This window comes from Hylobates moloch, unplaced genomic scaffold, assembly GCF_009828535.3.
Source record: "Hylobates moloch isolate HMO894 unplaced genomic scaffold, HMol_V3 SCAFFOLD_8, whole genome shotgun sequence".
NCBI lineage: Eukaryota > Metazoa > Chordata > Mammalia > Primates > Hylobatidae > Hylobates > Hylobates moloch.
The window spans coordinates 44,146,242-44,170,409 of record NW_026652283.1 but is presented as its reverse complement, the minus strand read 5'-3'; the positions used below and the strand labels follow the sequence as shown (position 1 = coordinate 44,170,409).

The 24,168-nt window shown below is 43.1% G+C and overlaps 1 protein-coding gene across 6 annotated transcripts in view; it reads right to left on the bottom strand.

The window, feature by feature from the left end:
- The window catches only part of CFAP57 (cilia and flagella associated protein 57), an 88,114-nt gene that overhangs the window by 36,075 nt on the left and 27,871 nt on the right, over positions 1-24,168 (bottom strand). For 4 of the 6 annotated variants that reach the window (XM_058442846.1, XM_032160511.3, XM_058442843.1 and 1 more), the window contains 6 exons: positions 23,707-23,846; positions 22,753-22,918; positions 21,904-22,017; positions 11,853-12,065; positions 8,904-9,077; positions 3,134-3,295 (listed from right to left, as the gene is read on the bottom strand). In XM_058442846.1, coding sequence (XP_058298829.1) covers positions 3,134-3,295; positions 8,904-9,077; positions 11,853-12,065; positions 21,904-22,017; positions 22,753-22,918; positions 23,707-23,846 — 969 coding nt within the window. The remainder of the gene's footprint in view (positions 1-3,133; positions 3,296-8,903; positions 9,078-11,852; positions 12,066-21,903; positions 22,018-22,752; positions 22,919-23,706; positions 23,847-24,168) is intronic. The other 2 variants (XM_058442844.1, XM_058442845.1) reach the window with 2 other exon arrangements.

The window sequence follows — 24,168 nt, the reverse complement described above, 5'->3', positions numbered from 1 at the left end:
ATGGCTCACTGTAGCCTTGACCTCCTGGGCTCAAGTAATCCTCCCACCTCAGCCTGCCAAGTAGCTGGGACTACAGGCATGCCCCACCACACCTGGCTAATTTTTATATTTTATATTTTTTGTAGAGATGGGGGTCTCACTATGTTGCCCAGGCTGGTCTTGAACTCTTGGGCTCAAGCGGTCCTCCTGCCTCAGCCTCCCAAAGTACTGGGATTACAGGCTGAGCCACTGCACCCGGCCTAGTGTCTTCTCCCATCGTACTCACCGATGACAAAGTTTTCTAAAAATACTATAATACACACACCCTTCATTTCCTTAAAAAGTTAATGTTGATGACAGAGTGGGTCAGAATGCAGTGTTTTCTTCTTGCTTACCTGTGGGGACACCCCGTGCATCCCTATCTCATCATTTCTGGTCTGTCTCCTCTACTACCTGTGAACGACTTGACATCAAGGAACGGATTATGCACATTTCTGCATTCTTGGCCAGCAGACTAGTGAGGATCTGGTGCACAGGAAGTACTGAGATGAAGGATAAGCACAAATTGCACGTGCAAAGTCAGAGAGGATGTGGCAGGAATGCCTGGCCAGGGCAGTCACCGCATGTGATATGGCACAGGTTGGATGCATAGGAAGGGGCAGTCGAGACTATGTCAGACCATCAGGGACCTGGTAGGCCATGCTAGGAAGTTTGGATTTTATCCTAGAGGGCTTCCAAAGGTCCTCATTGAACCTGATCAGGCTGACTTTGGTGTTATAAAGATCTCTCCAATGGCAGTAGGCAGCATGGACTAGATTAAGGAAGGACCAAAGGCAGGATGATGAGTTGCTGGGGTGGGTGGGGGGCAACTGCATAGACCAGGTGAGAGACGGCCAGGGTTTGGACTGAGGTAGGGGAGGGGACCGGAGAGGAATGGAGAGGTTGGAGAGAGTGAGTTTAGAGAGGGTAGTGCCTGATTGGGTGTGGGGTGGAGAGGTAAGGATCATGGATCAAGGCTGTCTCCTAGGTAGAAGGACCGGTACCTGAGGGTGGGGCTTGGCCTGTCTTGCTTCACTGCTTTATCTCCAGAACCTAGCATAAAACTAGCAACATGGTCAGCACTGAATGAATACTTATCAATGACCCCAGGGGTCTGCCCTGGCTAGTGGGATATATTTATCCATGGGAACGACCCGGCCTTTGACATGCTGTGTTTGAGGTCCTTGTTCAGTGTCCTTCCTCCATCTATTCTTCACATTGCTGCAGATTAATCTCTCCGAGATGCGAATCATATTAAGTCATTCCCTAGCTTAAATTTATGAACGGTCCTTATGAACAATGTCCAGCCTAATGCATGGTGTAAACGGCCCCCCTGACCTGTTTCTCTCCAGCTTCATCTGCAGCCCTCCTCTCTGGCACACCCTAACTAGGAGCAGCTTTGCAGACCACCACTCCCTCATCCCTCTGCACACACTCACTGCTCATTGCTCACTGGCCCTTGTCCATTTGTTCTGGAAGGCTCTGAGCAAGGCTCATGTCCTCTGGCACCACCTGGCCCGAGCCAAGTTCCTTCCCCTGTGCTCCCACAGCATCGCCCTTTCATGACACTTCATTCCACTGCACGTTTAATTCCCTTCTTTATGATACTCTGCCCTCTTCCCCGGCTATCAGCTAAAGGATGCTTTATGTCTTTTATCTCTGTAATCCCAGACCTTAGTATAGTGTCAGGTACACAGCAGACCCCTCTGTAAATCCTAGGCAGAGAAGGTAATTCATGGCCTGAGAGTTACACAGACTATAACAGAATATAAAGAGAGTTGGGAATTCTGGGAACATGCTTTTTAAGGGACAGGCGGAGGAAGAGCCAGGACAGAAGTGGGGAGGAGGAGTCAGAAAGGTTTACAGGGAACAGAGTGTGGTCACAAGGATGGTAAGACAGAAGGGAGTTTCAAGAAGGAGCGGTATATGCATGAGTCATTTCCAGCCTGGCAGAAGTACTGTCAGGCCCATCTGGGGCATGTGGTCAGAAGACAGCTTGGGCACCTTCAGGCCTTTGGTTCAGCCTGCTGTCTCCTATTTGGCCTCCTCCCCTACCCTCTGGGAAGAACAGAAAAGATAACAGAGAAAAGGAAAGCTTCCTTCTGCAGCGAGTCAGGCCCCCACTCTGACGGGGCCCTCCCTCATCCTCTTCTCCCTCTTTGCTTTTCCTGCAGAAAATTCTAGGGAGCTCTAGAAGGGATCACCAGCAAATGCCAGGGGCTTGTCACCCTGCTTTGTGGCAGTGTTGTATTGCTGCTCTGGTGGCTTTACTTGTTTCTATCCCTCACTTGACTGTAAGCTTCCTGGTCATGTCACAGGGCCCACACCTGTCTTTTCACACGTGCATCCCCAGTGCCTGGCAAATGGTAGGTGTTCAAGAAACACACTTAAGATTCCGGACAAACAGCAATGACTGTGTAGCTTTGCGATCCTCCATGAGCCTTGTGTGTTTATCATCCATTCAGCTTCTCCCTTAGGGAGTGTAGCACAGAGCTATGCACTCACATCTCTGCAAAACACACCTTTATGGAATGTTTACTGCATCAACAGGAAGGACGGGATGTCCCTTTGGTATAGTGATTAAGGGAGAGGGGCTCTGGATTAGAACTCTAGTCCTATTAATTATTAGCACACTGACTTTGGACACGTCCCTCAAGCTCTCCTAACTTGTTTTTTGAAACATGGGGAGAATGACAGTATCTTCTTCATAGACATGTTGTGAGTTTTAAATGAGAACATACTTTACTTTTGTAAATATTTATTGATTGTCTTCCATGTGCCCAGCATGTGCTAGAAACTGTTGGTCATAAGAGAATTGTATGTTTCATTATTCTTGGTTTCAAAGAGTAGGAAGAGGAAAACCAGATCACAGAATAAAAGCAAAGCACAGTGTAAGTCAAGATGATCACATGGCAGAAAGACAGGCAGAGTAGAGTGGACAGTGGCAGTGAGGAGGAGAGCTTGGTTGTGTGGACAGTGGATGTGCAGGGAGCCGTGGAGGTCTGCACTGGGCATAGGGTGTAGCCAGGCTGTAGAGGGCCCCGGTGCTGGACCCGCATCTGAATGCAGTCTGGTAAGGAATTCCATGTTCCTCTTCATTACATCCAGTTCTTACCTTTTCTTCCATGTCTGTTTTAGTCACAAGCACCTCTTCGGCAAAGCCCACCTCCCTCTCTCGCTTGATTCCCCGGCCATCCTTATCAAAGACCTTCCAGGTGAACAGGCAGCCATCCTCAGCAGCAGTCAGCAGGAACTGATCATCAAAGGTAAGCAACATCTGAAGAGAAAAAGGTCATGGCCAGGAAGCTTTCAAGGCCACAGATGACCAGGGCTGAGCCAGCTGTTGTGCAAGGCTTCCCCCCCTCTCCATGCAATCCTGGGCACAGCCTCATAGGGAGGTAAACTTGATCCCAGGTAAGAATGAGACAGGAGCCCTCACAGGCATCTGTTAATGAATAGAAGAAGTAAGGTTATGTCTACATTCCCTGTGGATTTGGAATCTGAAGAGTCAGCTATTATCTAGAATGTACAAGAAACTCTCAAAACTCAACAGTAAAAAAGCCAATCAATCCAATCAGAAAGTAGACAAAAGATACGGAGACATTTCACCAGGGAAAATACACAGGTGGCAGGTAAGCACATGAAGAGATGCTCCACATTATTAGCCATTTAGGAAAATGCAAAATTAGGATCATGATGAGATATCACTACACACCCATTAGAACAGCTAAAATTAAAAAACAGTGACAACACCAAGTGCTGGCAATGATGCAGAGAAACTGGGTCTCATACATTCTTGGTAGGAATGTAAAATGGTACAGCCACTCTGGAAAATAGCTTGGCAGTTTAAAAAAAAAAACCTGAATAAACACTTACCATATGATTCAGCAGTTATACTCCTGGGCATTTATCCCAGAGAAATGAAAACTTATTTCCACACAAAAGCCTGTATATGATTGGTCACAGCAGCTTTATTTATAATAGCTGAAAACTGGAAAAAATTAAAAATGTCCTATAATAGGTGAATGGCTACACAAACTGTGATTTGTTTTTCATGGAATACTACTCAGCAATAAAAGGGAATAAACTATGATTGATACACAACACAACTTGGATGGATTTGAAGGAGATTAAGCTGAGTAGAAAAAGCCACAATCAGGACATTACGCTAAAAAGCTTTTGCACAGCAAAGCAAACAATCAACAGAGTGAAGAGACAACCTGTCAAATGGGAGAAAATATTTGCAAACTTTACTCTGACAAAAGACCAATATCCAGAATACACAAAGAACTCAAACAACTCAACATTAAACAAACAAAAAAATCTAAAAATCTCATTAAAAAGTGGGCTAAGGGGCAGGCGTGGTGGCTTACACCTGTAATCCCAGCACGTTGGGAGGCTAAGGAGGGTGGATCACCTGAGGTCAGGAGTTTGAGACCAGCCTGGAAAACATAGTGAAACCTCATCCCTACTAAAAATACAAAAATTAGCTGGGCGTGGTGGCAGGCACTGTAACCCCAGCTACTCGGGAGGCTGAGGCAGGAGAATCTCTTGAACCCAGGATGGGGAGGTTGCAGTGAGCTGAGATTGAGCCATTGCACTCCAGCCTGGGTGACGAGAGCAAAACTCTATCTCAAAAAAAAAAAAAAAAAAGTGGGCTAAGGACATGAATAGACATTTCTCAAAAGAAGACATACAAATGGCCAACAGGTATATGAAAAAATGCTCAGCATCACTAATCATCAGGGAAATGCAAATCAAAACCACCATGAGATACCCTCTTACCCCAGTTAGAGTAGGTATTACTAAAAAGACAACAAATAACAGATTCTGGCAAGAATGTGGAGAAGAGAGAACTCTCATACACTGTTGGTGGGAAGGTAAATTAGTACAACCACTATGGAAAACAGTATGTAGACTTCTCAGAAAAACTAAAAATAGAACTACCATACAATCCTGCAATCTCATTACTGGGTATTTTTCTAAAGGAAAGGAAATCAGCATATTGAAAGGATACCTGCACCCCACCCCCCCATATTTATTGTACCACCAATAGTAAAGATATGGAATCAACCTAAGTGTCCATCGGTGGATGAATGAATAAAGAAAATGTGGTATATATACCCACTGAAATACTATTTGACCATAATAATGAATGAAATCATGTTTTTGCAGCAACATGGATGGAACTGGAGGTCGTGAAGTTAACTGAAATATGTCAGGTACAGAAAAACAAATATTGTATGTTCTCATTCATATGTGAGAGCTAAAAAATGTTGACCCTAGTTGGGCATGATGGCATGTGCCTGTAATCCCAGCTACTTAGGAGGCTGAGGTGGAAGAATCGCTTGAACCCAGGAGGCGGTGGTTGCAGTGAGCCGAGATCACGTCATTGCACTCAAGCCTGGGCGAGAGTGAGACTCTGTCTCAAAAAAAAAAAAAACCAAAAATGTTGACCTCACAGAGGTACACAGTGGCATGATAGATACTAGGGAAGAGTGTATGGGTGGGTGGGGTCCTAAAGAGAGATTGGTTAACAGATACAAACACTAGATAGAAGAAATCAGTTTTCTTTTTTTTTTTTTTTTTTTTTGAGATAGTCTGCTGTGTTGCCCAGGCTAAGGGTGCAGTGGCACGATCTCCCGGCTCACTGCAATCTCTGCTTCTCAGGTTCAAGCAATTCTCCTGCCTGAGCCTCTCGAGTACCTGGGATTACAGGCGTGTACCACCATGCCTGGCTAATTTTTTGTAGTTTTAGTAGAAACGGGGGTTTCACCATGTTGGCCAGGCTGGTCTCAAACTCCTGACCTCAAGTGATCTGGCTGCCTCGGCCTCCCAAAGTGTTGGGATTACAGGCATGACCCACGTGCTGAGTCAAAGAAGAAATAAGTTCTAATGTTTGATAGCAGAGTAAGGTGACTATAGTTAACAACAATGTATTGTAAATTTTTAAATTGCTAGAAGAGAGGACTTCAAATGCTTCCAACACGCAGAAATCATAAATACGCGAGATGGATGGAAACCCTAAATATCCTGACCTGATCATTACACGCTCTATGACTGTAACAAATATCACAGGTACTTCATAATATGTACAAATACTATGTATCAATAAAAAAGCCATTTTCAGAAGGCCACATACAGTATAATTCCATATACAGTTCGCAAAATGACAAAAGTTATGGAAATAAGAACAAATTAGTGGTTGCCAGGGATTAGGGATGAGAGTCGGGAGTATGACTCTAAAGGGCAGATGGAGATCTTCGTGGGGATGGAACGGTTCTATATGGTGATTGTAGTAGTGGTTACACAAACAGTGCATGTGAGAAATAATTCAGAACTACATATACACTGTGGACCAGTGTCAATTTTCTGGTTTGATATTTTGCTACAGTTCTAGAAGATGTAATTACTGGGGGAAACTGAGGGGTACATGGGAACTCTGTGCCATCTTTAAAATTTCCTCTAAACCTGTAAGTATTTCAAGATAAAAAGTTAAAACAAAAGGATTAACTGTGAAAAATGTCTTCTCACAATCAGCAGTATGTGTCAAGAATCTTGAGAATGGCAATACTCTTTAATTCAGGAATTCTCTCTCTAGGAATTTAGTCTTAGGAGAGAATCAGAGATGTGCATATAAAATTGTAAACTAGGCTGTTCACTACAGATCATAAGATAATTTAAATGCCTAATTGCAAGAGAAGAGTTAGTAAGTTACAGTCCATCATAGGATAGGATATTTGTGTAGCTACTAAAGTCATACTTCTGAGGAATATTTAATTGTATGGACAAACGCTTACAGTAGTGTGAAGTTAAAAACAAGCAGGCCACGAGACTGGCCTCACAGTATGATCTTAATTTTATTTAAAACACACACACATGGAAATGTAGAAGGACATGCATCAAAGAAATGATGATACTATTATGAGGATTTTTTTTTTTTTTTTGAGACAGAATCTCGCTCTGTTGCCCAGGCTGGAGTGTAGTGGTGCGATCTCGGCTCACTGCAACCTCTGCCTCCCAGGTTCAAGCGATTCTCCTGCCTCAGTCTCCCGAGTAGCTGGGACTACAGGTGTGTGCCACCACGTCCAGCTAATTTTTTGTATTTTTAGTAGAGATAGGGTTTCACTGTGTTAGCCAGGATGGTCTCTATCTCCTGACCTCATGATCTGCCCGCCTTGGGCTTCCAAAGTGCTAGGATTACAGGCGTGAGCCACTACGCCTGGCAAGGATTTTTATTTTTAAAATAAACATGCATTGCTTCTATAATCAGAAAATAAATACCTTATTCACAAAACTTAGCAGATCTGAAGGGAAGAGGGGGAATATGTTGTAGTAATTTACTTTGGACCCAAGGCCCAGGCTTGGTACAGAAATGTTCTGTTTTATAATGAGAAAACTTTTCTTAATACAGCTAGTGTTGCAGGTAAGCCCCTACGGAGTTTGGGACATAATTCAAAACCTCAGGTGCTGTGTCATTCAATCTGCAGCAAGAGAGAGTAAGGAGGAGGAGACACATCCCTTCCCAGTGCCTGTTTTTCAGGGGGTCAGTGTAGGTATAGACATTACTTTTTTTTTGCACTATGAATAACCTTTAATTTACTATTGGCTATGATTTCTTGGCAACCATTTCGCATGCAAGATAATTCTTTTTTATTTCATTTTAAAAATTGTGGTAAAATACATATTCTGTAAAATTTGCTATCTTAGGCCGGGCGCGGTGGCTCACGCTTGTAATCCCAGCACTTTGGGAGGCCGAGGCGGGCGGATCACAAGGTCAGGAGATCGAGACCACGGTGAAACCCCGTCTCTACTAAAAATGCAAAAAAATTAGCCGGGCATGGTGGCGGGCGCCTGTAGTCCCAGCTACTCGGAGAGGCTGAGGCAGGAGAATGGCGTGAACCCGGGAGGCGGAGCTTGCAGTGAGCCGAGATTGCACCACTGCACTCCAGCCTGGGCAACAGAGCAAGACTCCATCTCAAAAAAAAAAAAAAAATTGCTATCTTAACCATTTTCAAGTGTACAGTTCGTGTTATTAAATACATTTGTAATGTTGTGCAACCATCACCACTAACCACCCCCATAACCCTTTTGTCTGGTAAAACCAAAACTCTATACCTATGACACGATCATTCCCCATTCCCCCTCCCCGCAGCCCCTGCCAACCACCACTCTGTCTTTGTGATTCTGACTGCTCTAAGTATCTCCTGAAAGTGGAATCACACTGTCTTTATCTTTTTGTGGTTGGCCTTCTTTAATTTAGCAGAACATCCTCAAGGTTCATCCATGTGGTAGCACACTGCAGAATTCCCCTCCTTTTTAGGCAGGGCACTGTTCCATTGTATAGATACACCATCTTTTGCTTATGCATTCGTCTGTCGATGGACATTTGGTTGCTTCCACATTTTGACTGTTGAACATAGATACTACTTTATGAGAAGGGTGAATGGAAGGACAATTTACAAATGTGTACTCATGGTATTGCCCTTGCCCCTGGGGTGGCCTTTTGTACCCTCAGGGAGAGGTAGGGGCTAATCTTCAGGGCTATGGCTCCTTTCAGTCCGGGGCATTCTCTGGAGAAGGAGGCAGCTGTGGTCAAGTGCAGCCCACACTCACGGCAGCTACGGCATCCACCAAACGGCCCCTTATTATGCATAACATTATGGTGAAAACGTCGTACATACATTTTTAGGCATATCTCTGATGATTTCCTAGGCTAAATTCCTGGAAGTAGTTTAAACAAAGAGTATATTCATAGTCAATAGATAGTGATTCAATGGATGGATGAATAAATGAGAGAAAAGACATTGGGACGTTGAAGGGATGAACAAGGCATGCGGCAGGCAGGTGTGGGACTGGGTTCCTGGGGAGAGGGGCCTGCTCACCTTGGTGATAGGACCGGCATGGGCCTGGTACTCATTGAATTCCTTCTGCAGAGGCAGAGGGTACTTCATGGCACGAATGGTTCCCACCGAGGTGCCCACAAACATCATGCGTCCGGAATGCGAGATGACAATGGCGGTGTAGGTGACGTCAAACGCTGATATCTCTCGAAGGATCTGGGACACAGGCAGCTCTGCTCAGTGTGAGGGGTCGAGCTGTGGCCCTCATGTCCCAGTGCCATTCTCTCTCGCCCTCTCCTCTAACAGATCCCTAGGGGCTTGTCTTTAAAAAATGCTTTTTCTATCCCTTTTGGCATCCGGAATAGCGCCTAGCACAAAAAAGGCGCAAACTAGGTATTCCTTGTTGTGTTGCTGGTAAATAACCAGTTTCATGAGTTAGGAATAATACTAATAGAGAGAGAGATTCATATAGCACTTACTATGTGCCAAGCACTGTTCTGTGCCTTCTCCATGTTGCAACTCATTCAATCCTCACGAAACCCTCTGAGGCAGTTACTGTTATCCCTGGTCTACAGATGACGGACCATCTGTGTGAAAGGCACTTGCTTCAACTCATGTACCTGGGCGGGCTCCAGTCTCTGCTTTGACTGCTATGCATGGGTGCATTTCAAAATGAGAATGGGCTATTGCTCATAAATGCATTCAGCAAGCTTCATTAATGCTCATTACATAAGCAAAACTATACATTAGTCTCCCCTTATCCTCGAGGGATATGTTCCAAGATCCCCAGTGGTGCCTGAAACCACAGATAGTACTGAACCCTATATATACTATGTTTTTCTCCTATACATACATAACTACGATATGGTTTAATTTATAAATTAGGCCCAGTAAGAGATAAATAATACCTAATAATAAAATAGAACAGTTGTAAGAATACTGTATAAAAGCTGTGTGAATGTGGTTTCTCTCTCTCAAAATATCTTACTCACAGTATGGTACTCACCTATTTTTGGACCTTGGTTGACCACAGGTAACTGAAACTGTGGATAAGGTGGGACAACCATACTATCAGAGCGCCCCTTCACTCCCTCACTCATTCATGCACTCATCCACCCACCCACCTACACACACATTTTTTTTCTTTTATTATTATTATTATACTTTAAGTTCTAGGGTACATGTGCACAATGTGCAGGTTTGTTACATATGTATACATGTGCCACGTTGGTGTGCTGCACCCATTAACTCATCATTTACATTGGGTATATCTCCTAATGCTATCCCTCCCCGCTCCCCACACCCCATGACAGGCCCCGTTGTGTGGTGTTCCCCACCCTGTGTCCAAGTGTTCTCATTGTTCAATTCCCACCTATAAGTGAGAACATGCAGTGTTTGGTTTTCTGCCCTTGAGATAGTTTGCTCAGAATGATGGTTTCCAGCTTCATCCATGTCCCTACAAAGGGCATGAACTCATCCTTTTTTATGGCTGCATAGTATTCCATGGTGTATATGTGCCACATTTTCTTAATCCAGTCTATCATTGATGGACATTTGGGTTGGTTCCAAGTCTTTGCTATTGTGAATAGTGCCACAACAAACATATGTGTGCATGTGTCTTTATAGCAGCATGATTTATAGTCCTTTGGGTATATACCCAGTAATGGGATGGCTGGGTCAAATGGTATTTCTAGTTCTAGATCCTTGAGGAATTGCCACACTGTCTTCCATAGTGGTTGAACTAGTCTACAGTTCTACCAACAGTGTAAAAATGTTCCTATTTCTCCACATCCTCTTCAACACCTGTTGTTTCCTGACTTTTTAATGATCGCCATTCTAACTGGTGTGAGATGGTATCTCATTGTGGTTTTGATTTGCATTTCTCTGATGGCCAGTGATGACGAGCATTTTTTCATGCCTACACACACATTTATTGAACACTGTGCACCACACAATGTGCCAGCTAGTAGGACTGCCAAGAGGAGCAAAACATGGCCCTGCCCTAAAGGGGCTTTAGTCTGGCACAGCACTGATAGCTGCCATTGAATTAGGACCAGGCTGCTCGGGGGTTCCAGCCACGGGGAGACCTGCCTTGGGCTAGCTTGCTGCTGTGGTATCTATGCACTTTCCCAGGCACCAGTCACAGGAAAAGTGGGAGGAGCTAGCTGGAGGACAGCACAGGCCATGTTTGTATGATGCATCCTTGCTGAGCTCCTCTCTTTTCCCTTCACTATTTGGAGCCCAATGTAACTGTACAGTTTCAGAGTTTGGGGATTTCAAAAGAATACAGTGGCAAGCCTAGGTGAGAGCAGCTAACTGCACAGTCATGCATCGCTTGATATGGGATACTTGGTTAGGCTATTTTGTCACGCAAACATCACGGAGTGTATTTACACAAACCCAGCTGCGACAGCCTACTATATACCTAGGCTATGTGGTAGAGCCTACTGCTCCGAGGCTAGAAACCTGAACAGCATGTGACTATGCTGAATACTGTAGGCAACTGTGAAACAATGGAAAATATCTGTGTATCTAAACAGAAAAGGTACAGTGAACATTTGCCATTATAATCTTATGGCATTACAATCTTAGTCTATGTGATCCATCATTGGTGTTACTCAGTGCATACTGTAGTTAGGTTTTTACCCCAGGAATGTAAGTGCAGACCAAGGGTAAGAGTACAGTTTAGAGATGACATGACCTCCATGCCTGGAAGGTGGGAGAGAAGTTACAGACAGCAAGTAAAACGGAAATGAAAAAGAGCCCCACAATTTACAATTTCACTCAGTCAGGAAGGAAACTGGGCAGGAAATTCAGGAAGTGACGATAACTCAGCTCATCCAAAAGGAATGAGGAGCCTGATGTTATCTTGGGAAGAAGGGACCCGGTATGCAGAGGCCCTCATTCCATGCATACTTTGTGCTGTAAGCACGGGAGGCTGTCCCTGCAGATCCGTGCACCAGCCCAGAGGCGGGGCAGGGGCAGACTCACCGAGGAATCCGCAATCTCCTTGAGGGTGTGGTCTGATCCAACAGCAAAGATAATTTTGGCATCGGGGGAGACAGTAACACAGTTGTAGCTGCAAGACTTGAGCACGCATTCTGTCTCTCTCTTTCCTGTGGACAGATTCCATTCATACACAGCACCATCTGTGCCACCAGAAATCAGTTTGCTATCATCTGCATTCCACACAATTGAGCGAATCTGCAGGAGAGGAAGGCATATCCAGTGAAGAGTGTACACACACTTACACCCTAACACGGAAAAGGGCGCAAACTCCTCAGGTGCTCCACTAGACTGAGCAGAATGTCCTTTCCTGCCGTAGGCCCTTCTGTTAGCACAAAACATAGCTTCTTATGAACGTTCACATTCTGTTTTCTATGACGCTTGCAAATTACTGAAGATGAAACACTCCCATTTCTCTTTCACTTTATGAACGTGAAGACTGAATCGTACAGGTTTCTTAAGGCTAGAACCAACCAATTATTGCTGTTTTTTCAAAACATTTTTGACATAATTATATATTCACAGAAACTTGCAAAAATAGCACAGAGAGAGTGGACTTCTGGAATAGCACGGTAAGGACCTCAACTTGACCTTCTCTCTGACAATGTAGGTTAACTGGTAAATATGATAAAAATAATCATTTAAAGTCTTTAGAAGGCTGGGTGCAGTGGATCCCATCTGTAGTCCCAACACTTTGGGAGGCTGAGGTGGGAGGATCACTTGAGCCCAGCACTTTGAGAATAGCCTGGATAACATAGTGAAACCCTGTCTTTATAAAAATAAAAATAATAAGCTGGGCGTGGTGGCATGTGCCTGAGGCAGGAAGATGGTTTGAACTGGGGAGGCTGAGGCTGCAGTGAGCTATGAGTGTACCACTGCACTCCAGCCTCAGTGACAGAGTGAGACCCTGTCTAAAATAAAACAGATAAAATGTCTCTGGAAATTATCCTCAGGGAATACAGCAAATGGAAAAACATTTATTCAAGAAAATCTACTCAATCCCAGTAAGAACAGAGTCTGCTGCATTTAAGCCATGGCTCGCTCTGTTATGGCCTCAGCTCCAGAAACTTCACTGCTGTGCACTCTGGGCAGGTGTGGCCAAGATAAGTGATTCCCTCTCCCCATAGCTCCCGGTCTTGGGCTATGGTTTCAGTCTGGAAAGGAAAACTGCTGGGATTTCTTATTCTTAGCCCAGCCCCATGTTGCAGAAGCTCTATTCCAAGCAAGTGTGGCCAAGAGGTCTCAGACTGTCTTCCCCTCGGCCCATTGTCACTTGTTGGAAGAAACTCCACTCTAAGCTCAGCATACCGAGAATAACTGTGCCCTAAAGATTCCTGCCCCAGTTTGCTTATAGAGTGAAAGTTCCAAGCCGTGAACGGCAAGCCAAAAAGACCACGGGCTTACACACGTGCACACACACATGCACACACCTCGAGTGTCACTCACAGAAGTGAGGATGTTAATCCTGGAAAAACAGGTCCTTGCCCCAGCTCTGGTGCAGCGGAGCAAAGGTTCTGTCTATGGGAAAGTCAGGTGCTAAGACAGGGAGCTCTACAGCTCTGCTTGAGGGGGCTGACTTTATTTGGAATAGAACATGGAAAAGTCCATGCCTATGGGCATTGTCTAAAACAGTGGAGATCTTGGTGGAAAGTGATTAAGAGGAGACTGATAACTCCAAGATGCAAGCAAAATGATATAGAGGAGTGGAATTTTGATAGAACAAGGGAAAGGGACAGTGAAGAAGAGTCCTTCAGGGATAACAGACAACTCTAGGGGCTGGAAGGTCTTGTGTATGTGCTAGGCTGTACTGATTCAGGTGCAGTCAGAGTGGGATATGGGGAGAACTTGAAAGCATCTCCTAAGCTACACAAAGACCCATTAACATAGGGCAGAGTCTCACTGGCACAATGGGCCTACCAAACACAACAGTCTACCAAACACTGAACATTAAGCTCTCCCAACCCAGGGGCATCTCCTAGGAAGCCAGGCTTAAAAATGAAATCATATTCATCCCTTGCAGCCTGGAAGACTCTGTGCATGCCCAAGGCTGTACCCTCTTATGTACAATCAGAGAGGGGACATCCAAACTACCAGTCTCTGGCTGAACATGATGCAAAAGCCATCACTCTCTGAACTGTGATAGCATTTTCCAAGCCACACATAAATCTGGTAGTAAAAGGTAAAAACCTAATTGTCTGAGGGGGTTTATGCACAATCTATAACTAATGAGCAGCTTAGGCAACTCATGGGCAACCCTAGGTAGCCAGGCTAAAAGAAAAGATGAAAAATCTCTGAGTAGTGATATAAGACACTGCACACTACAGGGGAAACAGACTTTACAGAATTAGCTTAGCCAAGTCACGAAACAGATAATCAGCCAACCAACCAACAACAACGCCCTGGGGGGACACATATCCGGAACTGCTACAATATATTGTCTAAAATATTCAGCCAACAAAAAATTAAAACATAAACAAACAAACAAACAAAAAGAGTGTAACCAATAAGAAAAAGAAAGAAAGAAAGCATTCAGGCAATAGAAATTGCCTTTCAAGGGGCCCAGATGGTAGATTTTGTGGACAAAGACTTCAAAGTAGCTAATACAAATAAGTTCAATTAACTAAAGGAAACTATGCTTAAATAGTTAAAGGAAGGTAGGATGACAAGCCTCATCAAATAGAGAATATAATGAGAAGACAGAAATTATTTTAAAAATCAAATGGAAATTCTGGAGTTGAAAAGTACAATAACCAAAATGAAAAATTCACTAGAAGGTCTCAACAGTAGATTTGAGCTGGCAAACTTGAAATAGCTCAATAGAGATTGTGCAATTAGAAGAACAGACAGAAATACTAATTAAGAAAGATTAACATTAATAGAGTTTCAGAGAAATGTGGGCAGCCATTAAATGCACCCACATATGTGTACTGTAATGAGAGCACTAGGAGAAGAGAGAAAAACAACAAATATTCAAATAAATAATGCTGAAAAATCTCAAATTTGTTGAAAAACATTAACCTACACATCCAAGAAGTACAATAAACTCCAAGTAGGACAAATGCAAAGAAATCTAGATCCAGACACATCAAAAACAAAATGTTGAAAGCCAAAGATAAGAAAATCTTGAAAGCTGGCTGGGCATGGTGGCTCACACCTGTAATCCCAGCACTTTGGGAGGCCGAGGCAGGTGGATCATGAGGTCAAGAGATCGAGACCATCCTGGCCAAAATGGTGAAACCCCGTCTCTACTAAAAATACAAAAATTAGCTGGGCATGGCGGCGCACACCTGTAGTCTCAGCTACTCAGGAGGCTGAGGCAGGAGAATCATCTGAACCCAGGAGGCAGAGGTTGCAGTGAGCCGAGATGGTGCCACTGCACTCCAGCCTGGTGACAGAGCAAGACTCTGTCTAATATATATATATATATATATATAAAGCCATAAGAGAAAAATGATTAATCACATAATATCTAACTTCTCTCAGAAACAAAGGAGGCCAGAAGCAGTAGGAGACACATGCAAAGTACTGAAAGTAAGAAAAAAAAACCTTACATCCAGCAAAACTGTATTTTTATATTTTAAACATGAAGATAAACATGAACATAAAGATATTCTCAGATAAATAAAAACTTATAAATTTTTTTTTACTAGAAGATCTGCCTTCCAGGAAATAGTAAAGAAAGTCCTTCATGCTGAAAGCAGATAACCACAAACAGTAATGTGAATTCATACGAAAAAGGAAAATCAAACAAACAAAAGCACTGGTGGAGGTAATTATGTAGGTAATTAAGAGATAGTATAACTGCATATTATACCTTCTTTATTCTCTAAGCTGATTTAAAAAGCAACTGCATATATATGCAAAAGTACTATATATATTTAGAGAGAGACTATTGTTTGGCTTATAACATGTAGAAATGTAATAAATAATATATTTGACAATAACAGTACAAAGGTGATGAGTAGGAATAAAGCTTTATTGGGTTAAGAAAATGACACCAGATGGTAACTCAAATCCACAAGAAGAAATGAAAAGAACCAAAAGGGTAAATAAGAAGGTTTAGAAATTTACGCTTGCTCTCAGTCTTTTCTCTCAGCTTCTTTAAAAGACATAGTAAGATTATATAAAGTAATAATTACAAACAATGTGTTGTTGGGCTTGTAACATATAGAGATGTAATGTGGATAACAACAGTACAACAAAGGGTAGGACTGAATGGAGCTATGTAAGAGTAAAGTTTCTATATTTCACTGGAACTAAGTCAGTAAATATTTGAAAGCCATTTTCTTTCTTTCTTTTTTTTTTTTTTTTTTTTTTGAGATGTAGTCTCACTCTGTTGCCCAGGCTGGAGTGCAGTCGCGCGATCTCAGCTCACTGCAACCTCTACCTCCCAGGTTCAGGCAATTCTCCTGCCTCAGCCTCCTGAGTAGCTGGGATTACAGGCTAGTGCCACCACACCTGGCTAATTTTTGTATTTTTAGTAGAGACGGGGTTTCACCATGTCGGCCAGGCTGGTCTTGAATGCCTGACCTCGTGATCTGCCTGCCTCAGCCTCCCAAAGTGCTGGGATTACAGGCTTTTGAAGTCAATTTTTTTGAAGTTGGTTTTTCTTCTTTAACCTGTTAATATAGTGGATTATAATAATTTTCAAATGACAAACCAGCCTTGGATTACTAGAATAAGCCCCATTTCGCAGTGATGTGTATTTATTTTCATATATTGCTGGATTCAATACGTTAATATTTTGTTGAGAATTTCAAGTCTATGTTTGTGAGGAATATTGATCTGTAGTTTTATTTTTTTGTACCAGTTTTGGTATCAGAGTCATACTGACCACATAAAATGAGTTGGGATGTTTCCTCTTCCATTTTCTGGAAGAGTTTGTATAGCATTGGTTTTGATTCCTTTCTAAATATATGTGTATACACTACACCTATACCTATTGCTATATCTATCTCTATGTATCAAAAACCATAAATTCACACTGATACCTCCAATTTCAATTCAACCACAAGGTTCACTGTTGCCTCTGCCCCTTTCCATATTTGTAACTCCCTTCTCCAATTGTGAAAGACCTGCCTCCCATTATCTTTGATATATTTGCTTATTTTTTCACTCTCCCTATAAATAACCAATCTCCCAACCCACTGGACACCTCTTTGTATATCTCCATGACTCCTACCCTGTCAGCCATATCTTTAGCTCCTTTGTCAGCCCCATCCCCACCTCTTAAATGGCATTTTCTAATTGTTTGTTACTATTCCATAAAAATGCACTTTAAAAAATATAGTGAACTTGTTTCCAACAATATTCCTAGATTCCTAATTTTATTAGTTTATCTGAACATTCTTTGAATTTTCTGCATACCCAATCATGTTGTCTGTAACAGTTTTATTTCTTCATTTCTAAACTTTATACCTTTTATTTCCTTTTCTTGCTTTATTGCACTGGTTAGGACTCAGTAAAAGGCTCACAGAAGGCTTCATGCTTGTTCTCAGCTCAGAGGGATCCTTTCATCATTTCATGACTAAGTATACTATTTGTGGTAGGTTTTCTGTAAATATCTCATATAAGATTTAGGAGGTTCCCCGTTATCTCTAGTTTGTTAAATGCTTTTTAAAAACATCATGTATATGACTAGACTTTGTTCTTAAAAATTAAAAAAAATCAATAAATGTTAAATTTTTGTCAATTTTTATTGTATCTGCATTTATAGAGGTAAGCGTATGATTATTCTTCATTATTATGTTAACGTGGTACAGCACATTAACTGATTTCAAAACCAAAAACAACTTTGCATTCCTGGAATAAGCCAAACTTGGTCATGTTGTATTATCTTTTTAATATGTTGCTGGATTGGTCTGATAATATTTTGTTTAGGACTTTTCTATCTGTGTTCATGAAAAAGACTAGCTTATTTTTTTTTTCTTGTGGTGTCTTTGACAGATTTTGGTATCACAATTATTTTGGCCTCATAGAACATAACTGGAAAGTATTCCTTCTTTTTCCAATTCTCTAGAAGAGTTTTATTCAAGATTAGTGGTAGTGTTATTTTTTTTTCCTTAAATGTTGATAAAATTCCCCAGTGATAAGATCTGGGCCTAGAGTTTTCTTCGTAGAAAGGTTTTAAGTTACAGATTCTTTTTGTTTTGTTTTGTTTTGAGACAGAGTCTCACTGTGTCGCCCAGGCTGGACTGCAGTGGCGTGATCTCGGCTCACTGCAACCTCCATCCCCCGGGTTCATGCCATTCTCCTGCCTCAGCCTCCCGAGTAGCTGGGACTACAGGTGCCCACCACCATGCTCGGCTAATTTTTTGTATTTTTAGTAGAGATGGAGTTTCACCATGTTATCCAGGATGATCTCCATCTCCTGAACTCATGATCTGCCCGCCTCAGCCTCCCAAAGTGCTGGGATTCCAGGTGTGAGCCACTGCGCCCAGCCTACAGATTCCATTTTTATAGGAATTTGTCAGTTTAATCTATATATTAAAATTTATTTGCATAAAGTTCATAACATCCTTTCAGTTTTTGTTTTGTTTTGTTTTGTTTGAGGTAGGGTCTCACTCTGTCACCCAAGGTAGAGTGCAGTGGCGTAATCTTGGCTCACTGCAACCTCCACCTCCCAGGTTCAAGCGATCCTCCTGTCTCAGCCTCCTGAGTAGCTGGGATTACAGTCGTGTGCCACCACGCCTGGCTGATTTTTGTAGTTTCAGTAGAGATGAGATTTCACCATGTTGGCCAGGCTGGTCTAGAACTCCCGATCTCAAGTGTTCCGCCTGCCTCAGCCTCCCAAAGTGCTGAGATTACAGGAGTGAGTGACTGCACCCGGCCCTCTTTCAGATCTTTCTAATGTCTATAGGACCTTTAGTGATATCCCCTTTTTAATCCTCATATTGGTTGTTGGTATCTCCATACTCCTAATTTTTTCTTGATCAGTCATGCCAAGGGTTTGTCTATTTCGTGTTTTCAAAGAATCAGATTTTAGCTTTGATGATCTTTTGTCTGTTTTCTATTTTATTAACTTCTGCTCTTATCTTTATTTCCTGCCTTTTATTTGAATTTAATTTGCTGTTCTTTTTCTAACTTCTTGAGATGGATGCTTATGTATCTTTTTTCATTTCCAACATAGTATATGTATTTAAGGTTATACATTTCCCTGTATGCATAGCTTTAGCTGCATCCTGTATCTGTATTTGTAAAAAAGTTACACATGTAATTCTAAAATATATCCCTAATTAGAGACCAGTGTTTTAAGTACTTGTAAAGTGATGAAACAAATGGCCGTTTTCCTGGACTGGTGAGCTCGGGCATCAGAATCACTTTCTGTACTTTCATCTGCATCTCCACAGTCACTTGAAGACTAATTATATTGTCGAAGCTGAGGAGGCTCAGCAGGTTTCATTAATAATGTTTGTGGGCCAGGCGTGGTGGCTCATGCCTGCAATCCCAGGACTTTGGGAGGCCGAGGTGGGCGGATCACCTGAGGTCAGTAGTTCAAGACCAGCCTGACCAACATGGAGAAACTCTGTCTCTACTAAAAATACAAAATTACCCGGGCGTGGTGGTGCATGCCTGTAATCCCAGCTACTCAGGAGGCTGAGGCAGGAGAATCGCTTGTCAGGAGGTGGAGGTTGCAGTGAGCCGAGATCGCGCCTCTGCACTCCAGCCTGGGTGACAGAGTGAGACTCCGTCTCAAAAACAAACAAAAATGCTTGTGTTTACATAACACTTTCACTTTCCACACATTTTTACTTTTCCTTCCAATGACCTGTTATTTGCTAAAGTCAATGGTCAGTTTTGGACTTTACATGACCTCCCTCTGACATCTAGTACGACTGACCACTTCAACCTTTCAGAAATTGTTTAGTTCCTTGGCTTCTTTAAGACAATTATCTGATTCTGAGTTCTCTTTGTATCGTTATTTTCAGTCTTTCATCGGCTCCTCTTCTTTCACCAGTCTCTTAAATGTTGGTCTTCCCTCTGCTGTCCAATATTCTTCTCAGATTCCACATAGGCCCTTGGTGATCTAATTTATGCCTCTGACTTCCTCTACTTTCTAATTCCCCAAATCTTCATACTCAGCCCTGACTTCTTTCCTGACCTCCACACACATATATCACACTTCTGGGCACATCAAATATAACATGGCCAAAACAGAACTTCATCTCTTTCTTCTCTCTGCCTCTGCTACTTAAGTCATGGTTTACTTCCTAACCCAGCTTTCACCTTCACATCCTAACTGCTCTCCATCACTCCAATTTCCTTCCACTCTAATCCTTCCTCAATACTGTTCAGAGAGTTACCTTTCTGATCCCATTACTTTCTTGCTTAAATCCTTTCTGTTGTTTCTTGTCACTAGAGACTAAAGTCCAATTCCTTGGCATGGCATAACTACCTTCTACGATGCAGCCAGCCTTTCCTACTCCCTCTTTGTCATCACTCAAATGTGTCCAAGTGTTCCAGCCATATGAACCAACGAGCGCTGTCCTGTTTCATACCTCCATTTCATCATCTCCAACGAGTCCTTCTGCCTAGAATGCCTCTCTTTTCCAAAGGCCTCTTCTCTCCAAATTCATCTGCTGACTTCTTACCCTTTCTATGCCTCTCCCTCTTAATCATGCCTCACATCTAATCTGCTGCTCTGGGACTTAGTGATTTTAGTTTCTTTTTTTCTTTTCTCTCTCTCTCTCTCTTTCTTTCTTTCTTTCTTTCTCTCCTTTTTTTTTTTTTTAGACAGGGTCTTACTCTGTCACCTGGGCTGGAGAGCAGTGGTGTGATCATGGCTTATTGCAGCCTTGACCTCCTGGGCCCAAGTGATCCTCCCACCACAGCCTCCCGAGTAACTGGGACCACAGGTGTGTGCCACCACACCTGGCTAATATTTTTTACTTTTTGTAGAAACAGGGTCTCCTTATGTTGCCCAGGCTGGTCTCGAACTCCTGAGTGCGAGTGATCCTCCAACATCAGCTTCCCAAAGTTCTTAGATTATAGGCATGAGCCACCACGACTTTACCTTCTAAAATCATTTGAATCCATCCACTTCTCCCTAACTGTATCGCCACCACTATTATCTATGGTGTAGATATCCACAATAGCCTCCTTACCATTTCTTTTTTTTTTTATTTTATTTATTATTATTTTTTTTGAGACGGAGTCTCGCTCTGTCACCCAGGCTGGAGTGCAGTGGCGCAATCTCGGCTCACTGCAAGCTCCGCCTCCCGGGTTCACGCCATTCTCCTGCCTCAGCCTCTCCTAGTAGCTGGGACTACAGGTGCCCGCCACCACGCCCGGCTAATTTTTTGTATTTTTAGTAGAGACGGGGTTTCACCGTGGTCTCGATCTCCTGACCTCGTGATCCGCCCGCCTCGGCATCCCAAAGTGCTGGGATTACAAGCGTGAGCCACCGCGCCCGGCCGCCTCCTTACCATTTCTACCCTTGCCCCCTCAATAGTCTTCACTCTGCAGCCAAAGTAATCCTTCAAAATGCAAATCCGGTCATATCATTCTCTGCCCTGAAAGTCTTCCATGATTTCAAGGAATGAGAAGGATAAATCCTTACAAGGCCTACAAGTTTCTATGCATTTGGGCCCCTGTGACCTCTCCAATCTCAGCCCATCTTTACCCCGTGGTTTATCCTGGCACCACATTCCGGGCCCACAGACTTTCACATCCTCTGACACCCCATGAGTCTCCCATCTCTGGCCTTTGGATCCCTATCCGCAATGATTATCCCCACCAGTCCCGTCTGATTCACTCCTACTCACTCTTATAGGAGCAAGCCTTTGCAAATACAGCCACCTAAATTATGCCACCCCCTTCATTATTTCTCTCACAATAACACCATGTTTTTCTTCCAGTGGAACTGCAATTAGTAATTACATTTGTCTGTGCATTTGTTTTATTGTCTCTTCCCCCAAGTAGACAGTGAACCCATGAGGAAAGGAGCCACCTCTCTTTTGTTCACCTGTATCCCACTGGCTGGCGGCATGCTTGGCTCCGTGCCCCTTGTTTCCCTGGAGACTGTCCACTCACTTACCTTCCCTGTGTGTCCTTTCAGGTTTGAGATGTTCTCTAGGCTCGTGGTGGTGTAAACGTGAATCACATTTCCATTGACTGCAGCAAACAGGTGACCTCCGTTGCTAAAGGAACACTACAGGGAAAGACAGCAAGAGAGCAAGCAAGCAGGAAGTGAGCGGTCTGATTAGAGGTTACAGTCAAGAGGTGTTTTCCCAACGAGTTCAGACTGAAACTACGTGTGAGGGTGGGAGTGGGGGGAAGGTGCGAATGAGACTGAGGAGTGGCTGACATTTTCAGACACTTTCACTATTCCTGTAACTCATAGTGGCCAGATGCTTACGCTGCCAGGCCCACAAATCATTAAGCCGTTAGGACCACAAGCAATCATTTTGCCTGTAGAAGCACGTTGCAGAGCTGGGGAAGTAATTCCTGAAATCATTGCCGTGTTTCTGCAGGTCACCTTGGTGAAAGCTGATGAGCCCTTTACCACCTCTCACCACTGATGCTTATTTTTCCCTGGCTCCTCCGTCTCCAACCTCGCCTTCCTAGCTGTGACTCTGATTCTGCGATTACTTTTCTTTTAAAATATTTGTTAATACTCCACAATTACAGACAGGACTTATCATAGCGGGGATCTCACAAGGTTTTAGGTTCAATGAAATCGTCTGGTGGATATAAGAAAATGGGGATGGACCCATATACTCAATAAGGTTGCTGGGAAAAGAACTGGATTTCCCCCTCCCTCCCTTTTTTAAGCCACTATAGTTCTCCAAGACAGATTTTGGTCCCACTTCCCCAGACCATGTTAGTTCCTGCTATTTCAGCCATGGCTTTCTAAGAAACTGGACTTTTGTCTGGAGTTTTTTACCTCTCTGCATCCTCTAACAGAGTATTCTTTGAAAGAACGTATATCATCAATAAGTAGATTCATGAGGCGTAGTTTGTCAGCAAATCCTACTACGATGAAGTGTCCAGATGGATGAAGGCTGATGGAATATGCCTCTTCTTGGTATTCCTTAAATAGTTCCAGAGTGCTGTGAAAAAGATCAATTACTGAATTGTAAGCCTAACTCACTAAATCCCTCCAGTCATCTACTGTATCTGATATATATTGTTATCATAGTATTTGAGACACACTACTATTTGCAATTGTTGGTTCCTCTCTTTTCTAGATTTTGGTTATGAGGGGATAGTGTCCAGCATGGAGCATGGTAGATAGGGAGACTGGTCAAGGTGTGGTCTAGCGATGCTGAAGACATAGCTCTGTCTAGATTCCAAAATTCATGAGTATTGTCCAAGTATTTTTTCCCCAGAAGCCCCAGAAGTTGTACATAAGAACAAAGAAAACAGTAGGGGGAGGGGATCCATCTAGGGTTGGAGCTTCCCAGGGAAGCTATGCTGGAAGGTAAAGTCAGGAGGGAGTTGGGGGTGGTTGAGATAGTGGTGTCCTGGGAGAAAGAGGAGGAAGAAAGGGTCTGGGGAGCTCCCTGAAGCAAAGAGCAGTCCCTGTGGGAAACAAGGGGATAGGAGAGCTGGAGGGACACAGGAGTTTATGTAAGAAGGCGAGAGACTGGGGTGTTATCTTCATCTCTCCATGTCCCCAGTGTCCAGCATGTGGTAAGCATTAAATAAACCACAAAGTAGTTTTCTAGCCCATGCAAGAGTGAGAAACAGGTAGGCTAACTGACTTAATTTTTTAAAAATCTTTTCCAACTGAAAGCTTCTAAATAATTAAAGTTTGGAACACTGTAATTAAAATAATTCACATAAATTAACAACTGGAGTCTTGCATAATAAAGTAGGCAAGCCCTTCATTCCTTACTTTGTTTCATAATTCCAAAGGCGGATGGATCGATCCAGAGAGCAGGTGGCTATAAGGGGTTTGCGGATGCAGGTAGCTAGACCGGTGATGGGTGCTGAGTGCAATGGATACATCAAATACTCAAAGTGAGCAGGCTCCCCCTAGAGAAATCATACAGAACAAGATCCCGCAGAGTAAGCAAAAGGCTGGCTGTACATGTCAGCTCTAATTAGTTCCCATGAACATTAATTAGCCTGGGTGCACAGAAATCAGGCTGTGGCTAAACTGTTTGAATATTATGCGTATTTTCCTGAGCCAGTATTATGATGATTGTTATTATTTTTATTTTATTTTATGTTTGAGACGGAGTCTTGCTCTGTCCTCCAGGCTGGAGTGCAGTGGTGTGATCTCAGCTCACTGCAAGCTCCACCTCCCGGGTTCACGGCATTCTCCCGCCTCAGCCTCCTGAGTAGCTGGGACTAC